This window comes from Triticum aestivum, chromosome 4A, assembly GCF_018294505.1.
Source record: "Triticum aestivum cultivar Chinese Spring chromosome 4A, IWGSC CS RefSeq v2.1, whole genome shotgun sequence".
In the NCBI taxonomy this organism is placed as follows: domain Eukaryota; kingdom Viridiplantae; phylum Streptophyta; class Magnoliopsida; order Poales; family Poaceae; genus Triticum; species Triticum aestivum.
This window is the reverse complement of record NC_057803.1, coordinates 620498093-620515176: the sequence shown is the minus strand read 5'-3', so window position 1 is coordinate 620515176 and position 17084 is coordinate 620498093. Positions and strand designations below refer to the sequence as shown.

At 46.9% G+C, this 17084-nt stretch overlaps 1 protein-coding gene across 6 annotated transcripts in view; it reads left to right on the top strand.

The window, feature by feature from the left end:
• Window positions 1-1479: 1479 nt before the first annotated feature.
• LOC123087648 (G-type lectin S-receptor-like serine/threonine-protein kinase At4g11900) overlaps window positions 1480-17084 on the top strand; it is an 18026-nt gene continuing 2421 nt past the window's right edge. The window contains exons 1-8 of one of the 6 annotated variants that reach the window (XM_044509693.1): window positions 1526-1689; window positions 2766-2851; window positions 3543-3689; window positions 3789-4041; window positions 4154-4382; window positions 4460-4610; window positions 4729-4968; window positions 5490-5544. In XM_044509693.1, the coding sequence (XP_044365628.1) occupies window positions 3561-3689; window positions 3789-4041; window positions 4154-4382; window positions 4460-4610; window positions 4729-4968; window positions 5490-5544 (1057 nt within the window). In that variant the 5' untranslated portion in view covers window positions 1526-1689; window positions 2766-2851; window positions 3543-3560. Of the gene's footprint in view, window positions 3690-3788; window positions 4042-4153; window positions 4383-4459; window positions 4611-4728; window positions 4969-5489; window positions 5545-17084 lie in introns of all 6 variants that reach the window. The other 5 variants (XM_044509689.1, XM_044509692.1, XM_044509690.1 and 2 more) reach the window with 5 other exon arrangements.

The following is a 17084-nucleotide window of genomic DNA, read 5'->3' as shown; positions in this document are numbered from 1 at the left end:
GTGGGAGGATGGACTCACGCAGGAGGACGACGCTGTCGGGCATCATGGTGGCGTCGATGGCAGAGAGACCTGACACGGTACATGCAACAGTACAACTCTGAAGATGGATTGGTGGCAGGTGGCTATGGTGGCCTCATACCCGGCAGGCGTCCTGGTTGAGGAGTGCGCCGGACTGGTAGGTGCCCATACCGGGAAGGCGTCCTGGTTGGGACCTCAGGTCTTAGATGTTTAGGTTTGGCTGCGATGTCTGTTTGGTATTAGGCCCAGACTATCTGCGCCCCTTCATCAATTGAATAGGTGTAGCAACAGTTGTTGCTTAGATGGTGGCATTAATCTTGCTGTTGTATGGCTTTATAAGGTCTTGTGAGAATAATTAATAAAGTGGCCGTATGCATCGCCCAGATGCAGAGGCCGGGGATCATTCTTCTTTTTTAAAAAATCATCATAGACCTTAGTTACTACAATAGTTTCTTCTGTGGAACTTATCTTGGTTTTATTCTTATCGTAGTTTGATCACCATGCTTCCAAAAGAAAAATAAATATATAGATGGACACAGTAGGGGTCTCCTCCGCTGTTTTTTCTTGGGCGGCAGTTCATGTATATATTTATTTTCCTTCTGGGAGCATGTGTTGTGAAGTTTATTGTGATGAGTGAACTAAGCACATGATATTTTCCCTCTGCTGAAATGTCTTGTGTACCGAAATATTTTTCTTTTCCTCAAGCTGTACATGGGTAGAATCGGTAGTGTGTCATTTAATATTTATACAGTGGCACCCCCGATCCAGCTCTGGATTTTGTCTATTTCAAACCGTACGTCACCGCGAAACGTGACAAATAGGCTGTCTTTGGAGAGCAGTTATAACCTGTTAAATATGAGACAGGCTACCGTCCGGAACAATTTTTCAATAAAAACGAGCCCCATGTTACAAGCCCATTCCAGTTTTTATTTGTCGTGACTGTGCTGTGGTAGAAAGCAGCCATGCATGTGGGCAGAGTTGATGCAGCTCCCCTTACACTATTAAGATTCCTGTACGTGATTAGCAGGAGTATCCTTAATGACTCTGCTTGGCACATATCGCCATGCCAGATCGGACGGTAAATAGGGGTGGATTGGGTTCCCTGTTCTCTCAAACTTTGAATCTAGAGGAGAAATATTGAAGTGAATTCCTGTAGATTTTGAATTCTTAAATTTTAATCGACAGCGGCTTATGATCGTCTTGCACTTGTATTTTCCTCCACCGTGCCTCCGCCAACGACCTCCTCCTACTTGCCCGCCTACTCCGCCTGCTCATTGCCGGATGGATATTATATAAGTATTACTCATCGACTGGAAAATATAGTTCTTTTTTAGCCACTTGAACTATAACAATTCTGCAATTAATTATCTCCCAAGTTGTCGCTGCAAGCAATTGGTCTGTTTGTTGTCCGTTCTTTCGGCGCTACCAAGTCGGCGTCTTGTCAATTATTGCTTCGATGAAGTATTATATATTGTAAAGGTACAGACAGAGGTGGTTTTTCTTCCCCGTCTACATCTCAATCAATCTGACACTGGTTTTGCGCGTTGTCCTCTCTAACACCCTCCTCTGCCTTCTCTTTCTGCTCATACGAGCCGGTGGAAGCATCCGGGATTAAGGTCTCATCTGCATTCGTACATACTCTTCTTCCCCCTCCGGAAGGTCCCTCTCCAGGTTAGTCGAGGACTCGAGGTGCATGCTTCTAGGGAATAGCTAGTTATAAGGATTTATCTGTCATCCCTCTACGGTCGATTTGTGTTGAAGAAAGCTGCTAGCTTTTTCCCTTTCCTTTTGTTTTCCTTCGATTTATTTGTTCTTGCTCTTGTTAGCTAGTTGTTACGGGTTCTATTTCTTGTTAATTAGCTTGCTGCTGCTTTAGCCACGAAGAAATGAAGAAGTTTTCAGTTAGCTAGCTAGGTACGCAGTATGCTGCGCATCTCCCCCCATTGTATCTTGACATACGCATATAACCAAAATTTAGCAATCACGGTTATGGATAAATTTGTCTTGTGAAGTGAAATGTTTAGTCTGTTCTAATAGTATTTACAGTGATACGGAGAAACGTGCCAAACAGGCTGTCTTTGCAGACCAGTTAGCCTGTTAAATATGATAGAGGCTGCCGTCCGGAACAATATTTCAATAGAAATGGACTAAGGAGCCTCGTGACTGTGCTGTGCTCTGACCAGAGTTGGTGCAGCTGTCCTTGCATTATTACGATTCCTGTACGTGGTTAGCAGAAGTATCCTTAATGAAACTGCCTGGCACACATCGCCATGCCAGATTGGACGGCAAATAGGGGTGGAGGGTTCCCTCTTCTCTCAAACTTTGAACCTGGAGGAGAAATATTGCAGTGCATCCCTATTGATTTCGATTTCTTAATTTTCAATCGACAGCGGCTTATGATCGTCTTGCACTTGTATTTTCCTCCACTGTGCCTCCGCCAATGACCACCTCTCACTTGCCCACCTACTCCGCCTGGAAAATATAGTTCTTTTCTGGTCACTTGAACTATAACAATTCTGCAATTAATTATCTCCAAGTTGTCGCTGCAAGCCATTGCTCCGTTAGTTGTCCGTTCTTTTAGCGGTACCAAGTTGGCGTCTTGTCAATTATGGCTTCGATGGAGTATATTGTAAAGGTACAGACAGAGGTGGTTTTTCTTCCAGGTCTGCATCGCAATCAATCACAACTTGTTTTGCGTGTCCTCCTCTCTAACACCCTCCGCTTACTTCTCTCTCTGCTCATGCAAGCCGGTGGAAGCATCCTACATAGGGGATTAAGGTCTCATTTCAATTCGTACATGCTCTTATTCCCCCTTCAGAAGGGCGCTCTCCAGGTTAGTCCAGGACTTGAGGTGCTAGCTTGCGTTCTACCGAATAGCTAGCTACTAATGATTCCTCTGTTAATCATTCTACCGAATTAGCTGGCTACTAAGGATTCCTCTGTTAACCCTTTATCCTTTTGGTCGATTTTTGTTGAAGAAAGCTGCTCGCTGGCTGCTTCCATTTCTTTAGTTTTCTTCAATTATCAGCTCTTGAGCTTGCTAGCTCGTTGTAATAGTATGAATTTTATTTCTTGTTAGTTAGCTAGCTTGCTGCTGCTTTAGCCACGAACAAATGAAGAAGTTTTTAGTTAGCTAGGTAGGTATGCTGCACATCTCAGCAAGTAGGTCAATATGAGATTATCTAAGCTCCTGAGTTAGTGTTTGTAAAAAGAACAGGGTATGTACCCACATGTATATATTCCCTTCTAAGTTAGAAACATGTCTATTACTCCCACTGTTCCTAAATATAAGTCTTTTTAGAAATTCCAATGTGGACTATATACGGATGTATATAGACATATTTTAGAATGTAGATTCACTCATTTTACTCCGTATATAGTCCGTATTGGAATCTCTAGAAAGACTTATATTTAGGAATGGAGGGAGTATTTGTGAAAGTTATGCATTCAACCTTTCAGCTCATCAATTTGAAACAATTTCTGTCTTATTCGATCGATGGGACATGGATACTCGTCCTAACCAGCAGGAGATATAGGATACAATGGAGAGCAATTTAGTGGATACAACTCCAACGTCAAGGGAGTTTACACTCGACTTCTTACGACATATTACGAATAATCTTTCTGAGGACCGCATAATTGGGAAGGGTGGGTTTGCAGTAGTTTACAAGGTGCGATTGTAAATTGAATTTTCTATTTTCTTAACTGATCTGCTACTGCGAACTTCAAGTACCCACACATGTGCCATATGAACAAGAAATATTTAACAGGGAGTATTGGACAACGGGGAAGAGATTGCCCTGAAGAAGCTTACTCACATAGGGCCTGAAGTCACGAAATTTGCAGATGAGTTCAATAACATTATTAGGGCCCATCATCAAAATATCATACAGTATGTTGGCTACTGCTATCATCCAGGCAACTGGATGAAGCTCGATGAAAAATATATCTTTGCTCATGAGCCAATAAGAATTCTCTGCTTTGAATATTTGCATGGTGGAGACCTTGAGAGGCACCTTTCTGGTATGACCGTGCTCTACTTAGACTATCTTATTTTGCATGAAAAGAAACAGTATATCTAATTTTCAATCAATCACTTGACGTATTTGAGTATATTTCATGTTTATGTCAACAGATGAGCAGCCATGCGGACTTGATTGGCAGACATGTTACAAAATAATTAAGGGAGTGTGTTCCGGTTTAAATTATCTTCATAGCGTAAATATTTACCATCTAGACTTAAAGCCAGCAAATATACTGCTGGACAACAACATGATGCCGAAAATAGGAGATTTTGGTATATCAAGAATCTTCCCTTCAGCAAAAACCATTACCACGGCAACAGGAACATTGATAGGGACAATGTGAGTTGGTACCTTATGAGAAGTAAGCAATTCCAATATAACTTTGTTGCAAATTAATTGGATATGATACCATGCAGGGGATTCATGCCACCGGAATATATTAACGAAAACATAATCTCACAAAAATATGATGTGTTCAGTTTGGGTGCCGTAATCCTACAAATAATGGCAGGACGCCAGAGTTATCGCGATTGTGGACGTGATCCTTCTGAAACATTCATTGAGCTTGTAAGAAAAGAAATAGTTTCTTGCTCATGCATACTCTTATTTTCACACATTTATTTTTCTTCTTATTATTTCTCGTTACATGTATGCAGCATGTCAACACTTTATTTGAATTTTTCAGGTATGTGAAAAATGGCGAAAAAAGCTACATCCAACAATGTCACCACACTCATGCCAACAAGTTAATGCATGCATTGGAATAGCTTTAAGATGTCTCGAGGATGACCGACAGAAAAGGCCCACCACAAGGGAGATAGCCACTGAGCTTAATAGGATTGATATGGGAAACTTATCACTGACGGAGGAGGTCGTCAATGAACTTAATCTGATTGATACTGAATTTTGTTCACTTACAGATAAGGTACTGAAAGTTTGGTGATATTTTTACTCTACATACTAAAACTTGAACAAAAATAGTTACATAGTGAAAGTCTTTTTTTCTTGCATATTGGAGTATTAGGGTTTTTTGTGTTTATAGATATACTCGATCTCTACCGGTTTATAAGGCAAAACCGTATTTCATAGATAGTTGGATCTGTAATATAATTTCTCAGCACAACATTTTCCTGGATAAATAAATCATGAATTGTTACCCTCTTTTTTTGGCCAATGATCGTCAATTGTTATTCAGGCCAACCAACTCTTTTGAGAGTATGCCAATAGTGTACAGTAAACGCCAAAAATACCATTTCAAGTTTGCCACCTATATATTTTTTGGTTGGTGTGCTAGTAGTGTTGTTCCGTGCAATCCCTGATCACTAAAATGTGTTTTACATACCCCTATTATTTTCGCCAAGTATAGAATACAAAATTTCAAACAGTACTGCTCTAGGAGGGGGGCATCAACGGTGGACTAAAGCTCTACAATTATTTTTGTTATAGGCTACTAACTTACAAAGCAGGGTGGCATTGGCCTATAACCATTACAAGAACTCAGGTAAGCATCTCATTAAAGAAAGGTTTTTGCTTGGGTCGCCTATTAAGAAAAGTTTGATGATTTCAATATGAGTCAATCGTTGGAATTTGAAATAGTATCACCAATCATCACTACAAAACCATCAAGTTGAAAAACAAAGGTGTCATGTCGCTCTTACGCGCCGAGCTAGAGAGCTAAGCATTGTGAAAAGAGTTATTCCTTTCACCCTGCGATGAATGAGTAACACACCTCCTGATCCTCACGATTTAATAAAATCATCAACGTAATAACACAGAAAATATACATCCAATGGATCCTGCAGGCGTGGTGCAAGCAGTGACGGGTTGGGTGAGGCGCACCCAGAGCCGGGGTTGAGCTGGCTCAATGAATGGACTTGGATGTAGAATATCTTATTCTACACTGAGAGTGCTATAATTATGCATAACACAATATTCTTCGGCTGCAACTGCAAACCTGTTAGAGCTTGGGTATTTATAGATGACCTTCTGGGGCAAAGAACAGGAAGCTCAGATTGCCATCACCAAAGGATTATGGGGCTGTTTGGTTCTAGGCCTAGGAGTGCCACACTTTGCCATACAATATTACCAAACTTGTCTAAGGTTAGTTCTTCAAAATGAGAGCCACAAGTTGGCAAGCCTAAGGGAATCTTACCATACTTTTTGAGTGCATGAAATTTGGGACCCAAGTGTGGCTTGCCTAAGATGTGGTTTGAACCAAACACACATCTAAGTTGGTCAAACTTGCCTAAGAGCATCTCCAGCCGCGCCCCAAACAAGGCCCCCCAGGCGATTTTTTGGCCGCCGGCGCCGAAAAATCGGCCCAGTCGCGCCCCCAAAGGCCCTTTTTTCGCCGGCTCGGGCCAAAATTGACGCCGGCGGACGCAGGCCGAACCCTGCACGCTGGGGGGTGCTTGGGGGCGCCGGCTGAATCGTTTTTGGCGCGAAAATCGGCGGGCTCTCCTTGGCAGAGACTCGGCTCTTCTCGCCGCTTCGTCGTCCTCATCGCCTCGATTCCCGCGGCGGAATCAATGCCAAAGCTGCCACGCGCAGCCGCGCCGGTCAGCCTTCTCCATTGATGCCTCACGGGCGGCGCAGTGAAGACGGGACGACGCGCGTCCCTCGCGCGCCACGCGTACACACGGCGGCCATGCGTATGGGCGGCGCCTCCGCCTATATAAGCCGCCCCCAGCGCGCCGGTGACACACAGACTCTCCACCGCCGACGCCCTCGTTCCTCGACACCCCCGTTCCTCCCTCTCTTCTCGCCGTTTCCAGTTCAACCGTGGCCGAGTGCTTTCCAGGCGATGGCGCGGCGGTGAACGGCTTCGGCCGCCGCCACCTTCACGAGGACGAAACTCAGCTCCTCTATGAGGCTGAGTACCCGGTCCCTCCGGACATGCGGGTGCCCGGGGCATAGAGGATCAGCGCCGGCAGAGTACCCCGCTCCCCCGTCCTTCTCCCGTCGGCGTGGGAGCTCATGGACACCGAGGCGCATGGATCCGTGGGCGTCCTCCTCCTCGTCTGGCCGCTCGTCCGGCTCTCCCTGCCTCCGCCCCGTCAAGCCGGAGCCCCAGGACACGCCAGTCAGCCAGCGCACCTGCAGCTCCGGCGTCCGCATCGCCGACTCCTCCCCCACATCTGGCCGCCTCGTCCTCATCAGGCCGAAGGTGGAGCCTGGCCTTTCCGCGTAGTACGAGGCCATTGTCCGGCGCAGCTTCTCCGACGAGGCCGCCCTAAAGTGGGCGCGGGACGACTACCTCCACGACGAGATGGTCCGGTGATGTAGGGTGGAACCCTAGATGGCCGATCTTTCAGGAAAGGAGCGGATCCCTATGGTGGACACGAAGAACACAAGGGAAAAAATGAGCGGAGACAAGAAATAGATCACACATGCGCTAGATCGATGAACACAAAGAGATACACGATGATCCAAGGTCAGCAAAGGACGATACAAAGTAACCGGTTCTTCTCCTAGAAGGAGGTCTTGATGGGGCCACCCAAGAGGGGGTCTTGAATCCAAGAGGATCTTCTCCGTAGAGGGGCCGCGGTCACTCTCGAAGAGATGATCCGGTATGGATGAGCAAAGCTCTATCTCACATATGAGCTAAACCAATGCTAACCCTAGAAAGGAGAAGGGGGAGGTCTATTTATAGTCTAGTACAAGTTGGGACGAGTTGGAGGGGTACATGGGCCCTTGGCCCGTTCACTGTGCGCAGATAGGCGCCGGATGTCCGGGCTGGGGGCCGGATGTCCGGGGCTTCGCGAGGCGCTGGATGTCCGGGGCTCGGGCCGGATGTCCGGGCTGAAGTGCAAAACTTCTGTGGTCTCTGGTTAGGCGAGGCCGGATTTCCGGGCTGGTGGCCGGATGTCCGGGGCTTCGTGGGAGGCCGGATGTCCGGGGCTTGGGGGCCGGATGTCCGGGCCCTGTAGATTTTCTGTGGCTGGTCTGCTGCTCTGTTGGCATGTCTCCAGCGGCCGGATGTCCGGGGCTGGGGGCCGGATGTCCGGGCCCTGGAGCTGTCTTTGTCTCCTTCCGGTGGTTCTTTTCATCCATGTACTTGGCGGCTTGTCCGTCTTCACGTGCATCTTCGGGAGGCTCCTCTTGACACCTGATCCTGCATAGCATATCGGACTTAGGTAGTAACCATATCTCGAGTGGATCATATGTGATATCACTAAGGAAGGAAGTCACCTCGTTCTCGAGAGCTCTAGCTCGTGCTCATGTCATGGGTCCTCTAGGCTCTTGATGCGACGATGGTAGGTCCATGGGGATGATCATGGGATGCCCCGCATCATCTCCCCTCCCTTGGGAAAGATCCGACCTCGGATCGAAATCCTCATCACCATGGTACGGGGAGAGATCTTTGATGTTGAAGATGTCGCTCAAGGAGTACTTGTCGCGTGAGATGCCAATCTTTTATGCATTGTTGTTGTAGCGTGCAAGCACCTTGAAGGGTCCATCCGCTCAGGGTAGTAGCTTGGACTTGCGTTCATTAGGGAAGCGATCCTTGCGAAGGTGTAGCCACACAAGATCTCCAACATGGAACATCATGTGTTGCTTGTTGATGTTGAGCTTGGTCGCGAGTCGTTGTACTTGGCGCTCGATGGTGTTCCTTGTATCTTCATGCATCTTCTTGAGGAAGTTTGCTCGGGCACTCGCGTCCATGTTTGTGCGCTCTTGAAGCGGTAGAGGTAGAATGTCCAATGGGGACAATGGGTTGAAGCCATAGACGACCTCGAAGGGGGACTTGCTGGTGGTTGAGTGTCTTGCTCGGTTGTAGGCATACTCGGCGATGGGTAGGCACTCTTCCCACTCCTTGATGTTCTTCTTTATCAACACACGTAGTTGGGTGGAGAGCGTACGGTTGGTCACCTCCGTTTGGCCATCGGTTTGTGGATGGTATGCCGAAGAGAACAAGAGCTTGATTCTGAGCTTGGTGCACAAGGTCTTCCAAAAGTAACTCAAGAACTTGACGTCGCGGTCCGAGACAATCGTCTTTGGCACTCCATGAAGGCGCAAAATTTCCCTACAAAACAAATTTGCAACATGTGAAGCATCGTCTATCTTGTTGCAAGGAATCAAATGAGCCATTTTGGAGAAACGGTCCACAACAACAAAAACGGAATCCTTGCCATTTCTAGTTCTAGGCAAACCACGCACAAAGTCCATGCTAATATCTTCCCATGGTTGATACGGAATTGGAAGCGGCATATAGAGGCCATGAGATTGGGCTTTAGACTTAGCTTTGCGACATGTAGAACATCGGTTGGTGAAGCGATTGACGTCGCGGTGCATCTTGGGCCAAAAGTAATTCTTGGAGAGCATAGCAAATGTCTTGTCGTGTCCAAAGTGTCCCATGAGTCCGCCTCCATGAGATTCCTGTAAAAGCAACAAACGAAAAGAGGACTCGGGGATGCAAAGTTTGTTAGCTCTCATAAGATATCCCTCTTTGATGTAGTATCGATTCCAAGAAGTATGCGTCAAACACTTGGCATAGGGAATAGCAAATGTAGGATCATGCTCATACAAGTCTTTGATATGCTCAAAACCAATGACATTCAACTCAAGTGTAGTGACAAGCATGCATATATGGGAAAGCGCGTCCGCCACAACATTTTCTTTGCCCTTAATGTACTTGATGACATAAGGAAATGACTCAATAAATTCACTCCATTTAGCATGACGCTTGTTTAACTTAGTTTGACCCTTAAGGTATTTAAGTGTTTCATGGTCGGTATGGATGATGAACTCATGTGAGCGAAGGTAATGTTCCCATTCATGTAAAACTCGCACTAAAGCATATAGCTCTTTGTCATAGATCGGGTAATTGAGTTGCGCTCCGAATAGTTTCTCACTAAAATATGCAATGGGGCGCTTCACTTGCGTTAACACACCTCCTATGCCATTACCACTAGCATCGCAATGAATTTCGAAAGGTTTGTCAAAGTTGGGTAATGCAAGCACGGGAGCATGAGTAAGCAAATTCTTAAGCTCATTGAAAGCAATATCTTGAGATGTTCCCCAAACAAACGGTGCATTTTTCTTACTCAAAGCATGCAAAGGTGAAGCAATGGTACTAAAATCTTTCACAAATCTACGGTAGAAACCGGCTAAACCAAGAAAACTACGCACTTGTTGCAAATTGGTTGGTTGGGGCCAAGTTTTAATAGCATTGATCTTAGTTTCATCAACATGAACACCCTTAGAAGAAACTACGGAACCCAAGAAAACAAGCTTGTCAACACCAAATAGGCATTTTTCCATATTAGCATAAAGTTGCTCTTTTCGAAGAGTTTGTAGAATGGTGCGAAGGTGGGTGACATGCTCTTTGAGAGATTTGCTAAACACAAGGATATCATCAAAGTAGACAACAACAAATTCACCAATGTAAGGGCGAAACACGTAATGCATAAGACGCATGAAAGTACCGGGTGCTTCCGATAAACCCATAGGCATGACTAACCACTCATATAGACCGAACTTTGTTTTGAAAGCGGTTTCCCATTCATCACCCTCTTGTATGCGGATTTGATAGTAACCACTTTTAAGATCAATTTTGGAAAAGATAGTGGAACCGCTAAGTTCATCAAGCATATCATCAAGGCGTGGAATGGGGTACCTATATCTAACAGTGATAGCATTGATAGGTCTACAATCGGAGCACATGCGAAAGCTACCGTCACGTTTTTGCACAAGGATGACCGGTACGGCACAAGGACTTAAACTTTCACGCACATGTCCATGGTCTATGAGATGCTTTACTTGCCTTTGTATTTCTTTGGTTTCTTCGGGGTTGACGCGGTATGGAGCTTTGTTGGGAAGCGGCGCTCCGGGGATGAGATCAGTTCGGTGCTCAATGCCTCGTAGTGGAGGTAGACCCGGAGGTAGCTCATCGAGGAAAACATCTTGGAATTCCTGCAATAGAGAAGATAACACCAAAGGTAGATCGTAAGAGTTGTTAGCTTTTGTGACCTCGTCCTTGCACAATAGGACATAGTGTAGGACACTTGATGGGTTCTCACACACTTCTCTCATCTCACGTTTGGTGGCAAAGAGAACTAAGTTTTTCTTGTCGCTCATCGTGGAGGCAGTCAATTTGGGCTTGTGGCGCTCACTCTCTTTTCGGTGGTTCGCTCTCTCACTATTCTCTCCACGATGGGTGTTTTGCTTGTCGGCGAGCACTTGGCTTGGAGACATAGGGCGTAGCACAAACTCCTTCCCTTTCATCTTGAAGCTATAGTGATTTGTACGCCCATTGTGAATGACACCTCGGTCAAATTGCCATGGCCGTCCAAGGAGGAGGTGGCACACGGTCATCGGAAGGACATCACACTCCAAAGTGTCTTCATAGGTGCCGATCTTGAAAGAGACTTGTACTCTATGCTCGACTTGTATGGTGCCGGTGTCGCTTAGCCATTGAACCTTGTATGGGTGAGGATGCTTCATCTTGACCAATTGGAGCTTGGAACAAAGTTCTTCACTTGCTAAGTTGTGAAAACTACCTCCATCGATGATGACCTTGACGGAACGTCCATTGATGCTGGCCTTTGTGTGGAAGATATGGCATCTTTGATCTTCGTCTTGTTGATGTTGAAGAGCCAAGACCTTGGAGACAACAAGAGCGGGACTTGAGTCTTCATCGCAAAAGACTTGGTCATCTTCATCTTCATTGTTCACTTGTCGGTGCATGGCCACTTGCTCAAGAGCTTCCATTTCTCCTTCGCTCATGGAGTCGTAGGTTCTGTCGTCGTTGAGGATCATGGTGCACTTGTTTGTGCACTCGAAGGACTTGTGGCCTCGGCCTCCGCATGTGAAGCATTTGATAGAACTTGTCTTGACAGTCTCATCGGGTGGAGTAGATGATGATGAAGCTTTCTTGAAGTTGCTTGTAGTAGGAGGACGACTTGTGCTTGTCGAAACTTTCTTGTAACTTGACTTGTCGCCGTTGCTTGTAGAGGTCTTGGTTGAGGTAGAAGGTGTTTGAGTCGTCGAAGCTTGATTGTTGGAGAGGCCATAGGACTTGGATGAGAACTTGGCGTACTTGAAGTCGTCTTGTAGTTGTCATTCCGCTTTGGTAGCTTGGTGCACTAGCTCGATGAGGTTCGAGTATGGTTGGAAGTCGGCGATTTTCTTGATAAGATGATTGAGTCCATTCAAGAACCGTGCCATAGTTTGCTCATCATCTTCTTTGACATTGGCTCGTATCATGGCAATCTCCATTTCCTTGCAGTACTCTTCAACGCTCTTGGTTCCTTGTTTGAGTTGTTGAAGTTTCTTGAAGAGGTCGCGGTTGTAGTAGTTTGGCATGAATCGTGCTCTCATGACATCCTTCATTTGTCTCCAAGTGGTGATGGGTGGTTCACCTCTTGCCGCTCGGCGCTCAATGATTTGTTCCCACCAAATGAGGACGTAGTCTTGGAATTCTAGGGATGCCATTGCGATCTTCTTCTCTTCTTCGTAGTTGTGCAAGCGGAAGATTTTGTCAACCTTCAATGCCCATGAGATGTACTCTTCGGGGTCATTGCTTCCATTGAACTTTGGCATGGTGAACTTTAGCTTGCCGTATCGTTGCTCTTCATTGTGTTGGGGTCGGGGATGATGATGCCCATGTCGTTGAGGATTGACATTGTTATCGTGCTCTTGGCAAAGAGGATTGTTGACCTCATGTTGCTCTTGGCGAGGAGGGTTGTCAACCTCATGTTGCTCTCAGCGATGATTGTGTCCATTGTCTTCTTGCTCTCGATGGACTTGACGTTCTTGTCTTGCTTGAGGGGGAGCTTGTCTATGTTGACGAGGAGCTTGTCGCTGCACGCGGTCTTGGTAAATTCGTTCTTGAGCTTCATCGCGAAGTGCTTCTTGATGGAGACGAGCTTGTCGGCCTCGATTGGCTACGGCACGACTTGAGTCATGAAGGGCACGTTGCGCCTCAAGTGCTTGAGCTTCACGGAGTTGTTGTTGTTGGCGCTCCGCCTCGGCGTCTTGTGCATCTTGATGTTGTCGCGCTCGCTCCTCTTGTTCTTGTTGTCGTTGGCGTTGCTGTTCTTGTGCTTGTGCGAAAGCGTCTTGGTTTTGGCAATGTCGATGCTCTTAAGAGTCGGTGTCGTGTAGAGGATTGCGATTAGCTTGACGGTCTTGACGCGCGGCACGACGAAGAGTGTTCGATGTCGGTGTAGTTGAACCGGAGATGGTTTCGTCGGAGTGTCGACTTGAGCGCCTCCTTCTTGACAAAGACGAAGTAGAAGAACGGAGAAACAAGGTACGAATCTCGTCCATTCTTGCGTCATTCTCAAGCTTGTGTTCGTCGAGCTTGTTGTCGAAGTAATCCCTTGTACGATGCTCGGATTGACGTAGGTCGGTGGCGAGGTTGTCGATGCGGCCGCCCAAAGCAAGTTGTTCTTGATGCAAAGCTCGTTGTGCACCAAATAGTTGAGTCTTGGTGACAAAGGAAGACATGTCATCGTCTTGCTCCAAGAAAAGTGGGTTGGTAGAAGTGCTTGGCCTATCCATCATTCCAAACAAAGATATGTGAGTGGGAGAAAGGGAAGAACCAATATCCAATGTACCTTGACCGATGTTGACAATGGATCAAAGATGACTCCAATGTGTAGCAAGGAAATAGCACAATTGGTACCAATTCTTGTCGGTTCTCACACCTACACAAGTAAAGCTTATGGTGGAGCTCGGTTAGGATGGTGGCACAAAATTTGATGCAATTGTAAGTGAGACTCAATAATGTTGGAAAAAAATTAGAAATGCAACAAATAGACCAATAGCAAGATATGGTACACGGAAACACACACGCAAATGGATAAGATGGGGTTATGCAACCAAGGATGAGCCAAAATGTGGAATTCACCAAGATGCTCTTGTTGCACAACACTAGAGAGACGCTAGCACAATTGCACAATAGGCGGATACGAACTTGTGCACGACCTACTAAGCAAAAATGCAACGACTTCTATCCCAAGTATGCTATATGTATGATGTTCCTATGCGTTGAACCAAGATGATCAAGTATGACAATCTTAATGTTGTATGATGCTATGGTTCTTGCTTATAAGCTCTTTGCTTATCTTTCCTCTTTTGCTTAAAAGCTTGTTTGGCTCTTTGATGTTTGAGCTCTTTTCTTATGCAATGCTTCACGAACCAAGATAGCAATTGTGTATGCGACAACAACTTTGTGACACAAGTGACGATGCCAAGAGATGCAACACAATGATGGTATGTATTCTATGAGAAGTATGAACACTAATGTGCACAAGTCATGTTGCCGGCAATACTCAAAGGCTAGTCTCGATGGGTAAGTGACGCAAAAGTAAGGCCATGGGGTTATCAATGCAATTGCAAAAGAGTATGATGATATCACAATACCAAGTTGATATCCAAGGTGAAGGTGATACCAAAGTAATGTAGCCATTCGTAGTGGTCCTTGGCGAAGATGAGCGGTGGTGATGTTGATATTGAACCGTACCTAGATAGCCGAAACACAAAAGGACACGGAAACCACAACTCAAATTCTCAAAGCAAAATTTGGCAAAATTGTCGGAGTTGGTAGCGGGAAAGGCTATGGTGGTGCTATGCGGAAGTGGTGGAGGTATGCGGAAGTGTATGTGGCACCGGGACAAAATTTGGCGAGAGTTAGGCGGGAAAAGGATGGTGGATGGGTGGTTTTGCTGCCAGGGGCCGGATGTCCGGGGGTGATGGCCGGATGTCCGGGCTCTGGATCCGTGGATGAACTAGAAGAACACCGCGTGGAGAGGTCAAATCGGGGCAAAATGCGGAAGATTTTGTGGATGGAAATTGGGGAAAAGGTGGGGGAATGCTAGATCTACCTGCAACACACGAAATCCAACAAAACTTCATCACACCAACAAATCACAAAAAAAAAATTTGGGGCTATTTTTTTGGGGCAATTTTTGGATTAGGACGAAAAACAACAAAATAAGCTAGAAAACAAAGAGAGGGAACTCCAAAATCGTGATCAACGTGGCTCATGATACCAAGATGATGTAGGGTGGAACCCTAGATGGCCGATCCTTCACGAAAGGAGCGGATCCCTACGGTGGACACGAAGAACACAAGGGGAAAAACGAGGGGAGACGCGAGAGAAACACTCAACCAACAAGAAATAGATCACACATGCGCTAGATCGATTAACACAAAGAGATACACGATGATACAAGGTCAGCAGAGGACGATACAAAGTAACCGGTTCTTCTCCTAGAAGGAGGTCTTGATGGGGCCACCCAAGAGGGGGTCTTGAATCCAAGAGGATCTTCTCCGTAGAGGGGCCGCGGTCACTCTCGAAGAGACGATCCGGTATGGATGAGAAAAGCTCTATCTCACATATGAGCTAAACCAATGCTAACCCTAGAAAGGAGAAGGGAGAGGTCTATTTAAAGTCTAGTACAAGTTGGGACGAGTTGGAGGGGTACATGGGCCCTTGGCCCGTTCACTGTGCACAGACAGGCGCCGGATGTCCAGGCTGGGGGCCGGATGTCTGGGGCTTCGCGAGGCGCCGGATGTCCGGGGCTCGGGCCGGATGTCCGGGCTGAAGTGCAAAACTTCTGTGGTCTCTAGTTAGGCGAGGCCGGATTTCCGGGCTGGTGGCCGGATGTCCGGGGCTTCGTGGGAGGCCGGATGTCCGGGGCTTGGGGGCCGGATGTCCGGGCCCTGTAGATTTTCTGTGGCTGGTCTGCTGCTGTGTTGGCATGTCTCCAGCGGCCGGATGTCCGGGGCTGGGGTCCGGATGTCCGGGCCCTGGAGCTGTCTTCGTCTCCTTCCGGTGGTTCTCTTCATCCATGGACTTGGCGGCTTGTCCGTCTTCACGTGCATCTTCGGGAGGCTCCTCTTGACACCTGATCATGCATAGCATATCGGACTTAGGTAGTAACCATGTCTCGAGTGGATCATATGTGATATCACTAAGGAAGGAAGTCACCTCGTTCTCGAGAGCTCTAGCTCGTGCTCGTGTCATGGGTCCTCTAGGTTCTTGATGCGACGATGGTAGGTCCATGGGGATGATCATGGGATGCTCCGCATCATCCGGCAGCGCCGAGCCCTGGAGGAGATAGCCGCCCGCAAGCGTGGGCACGAGGACGAGAACGACATGGTGATCCTCGACAGCGACGAGGACGAGGACGCCCCCGGACCGTCCAACCCGCCGCGCCAACCTGGGGAGGGGGCAGCAGGGACGGCGGCCGCGGAGGAGGCGACGACAACGACGGCGGCGGCGGCGGCGACTACACCCAGTTCGACAGGCTCCTCGGCATGTAGAGCTTCAAGGGCGGCGGGCGGCGGGCGGCGAGGAACGGCGAGGGTGACAACGGGCCTAGTAGCCTTTTTTTCTTATTTTGTAAAATATTTTAAATATGTATGAACTCGCCGAAGTTTGTGCCCTGTTTGCGCCTTGTTTGTGTCGAATTTTAGTTTTCAAAAAAATCGTGGGTGCCGCGACTGGGGAGCATCACGCCCCCAGCACGCGGTTTGCGCCGGTGCGTCCTCAGGGTGCGATTTTTAGCGCCTCCTGGAGGGCCAACGGCTGGAGATGCTCTAACCTTAGGTGTGGTAACCTTTGGCAAACTTAGTCTCAAACCAAACAGTCCCTATGTATCCAATATGAACTGCTTCTTTTGCAGTGTCATTGTTGTGGTAAAACAGGGACGCTACAAAAGAAAAGGAAAGTTCTAGCTATGCTACCATATACCTACACGTGCTATCCTCACTGTTTGTTGGCGTTGTGACTCTCACAGCCGCCCCACCACGATCAAGCTCTCTGCAGTGACGGAAAACCAAAGACCTCTGAACCCAGCCATCCATGCCAACCTCCTAAAACATATGTGGAAAGTCTGAACATGTAACTAGTTACAGTAATAACACAAATTCCCAGACGGCAAGGCAGGGCCTTGGTCACCCTTTAGATTCACATTATTGCTCAAAACTTTATATCACAAACTTGCCTAAAACAAAATAAGTCCTAAAATGAATTTAAAATTTGCATTAGCATTTCAAAAGTATACCTTAAAGGGCTGGTTAGCTTGG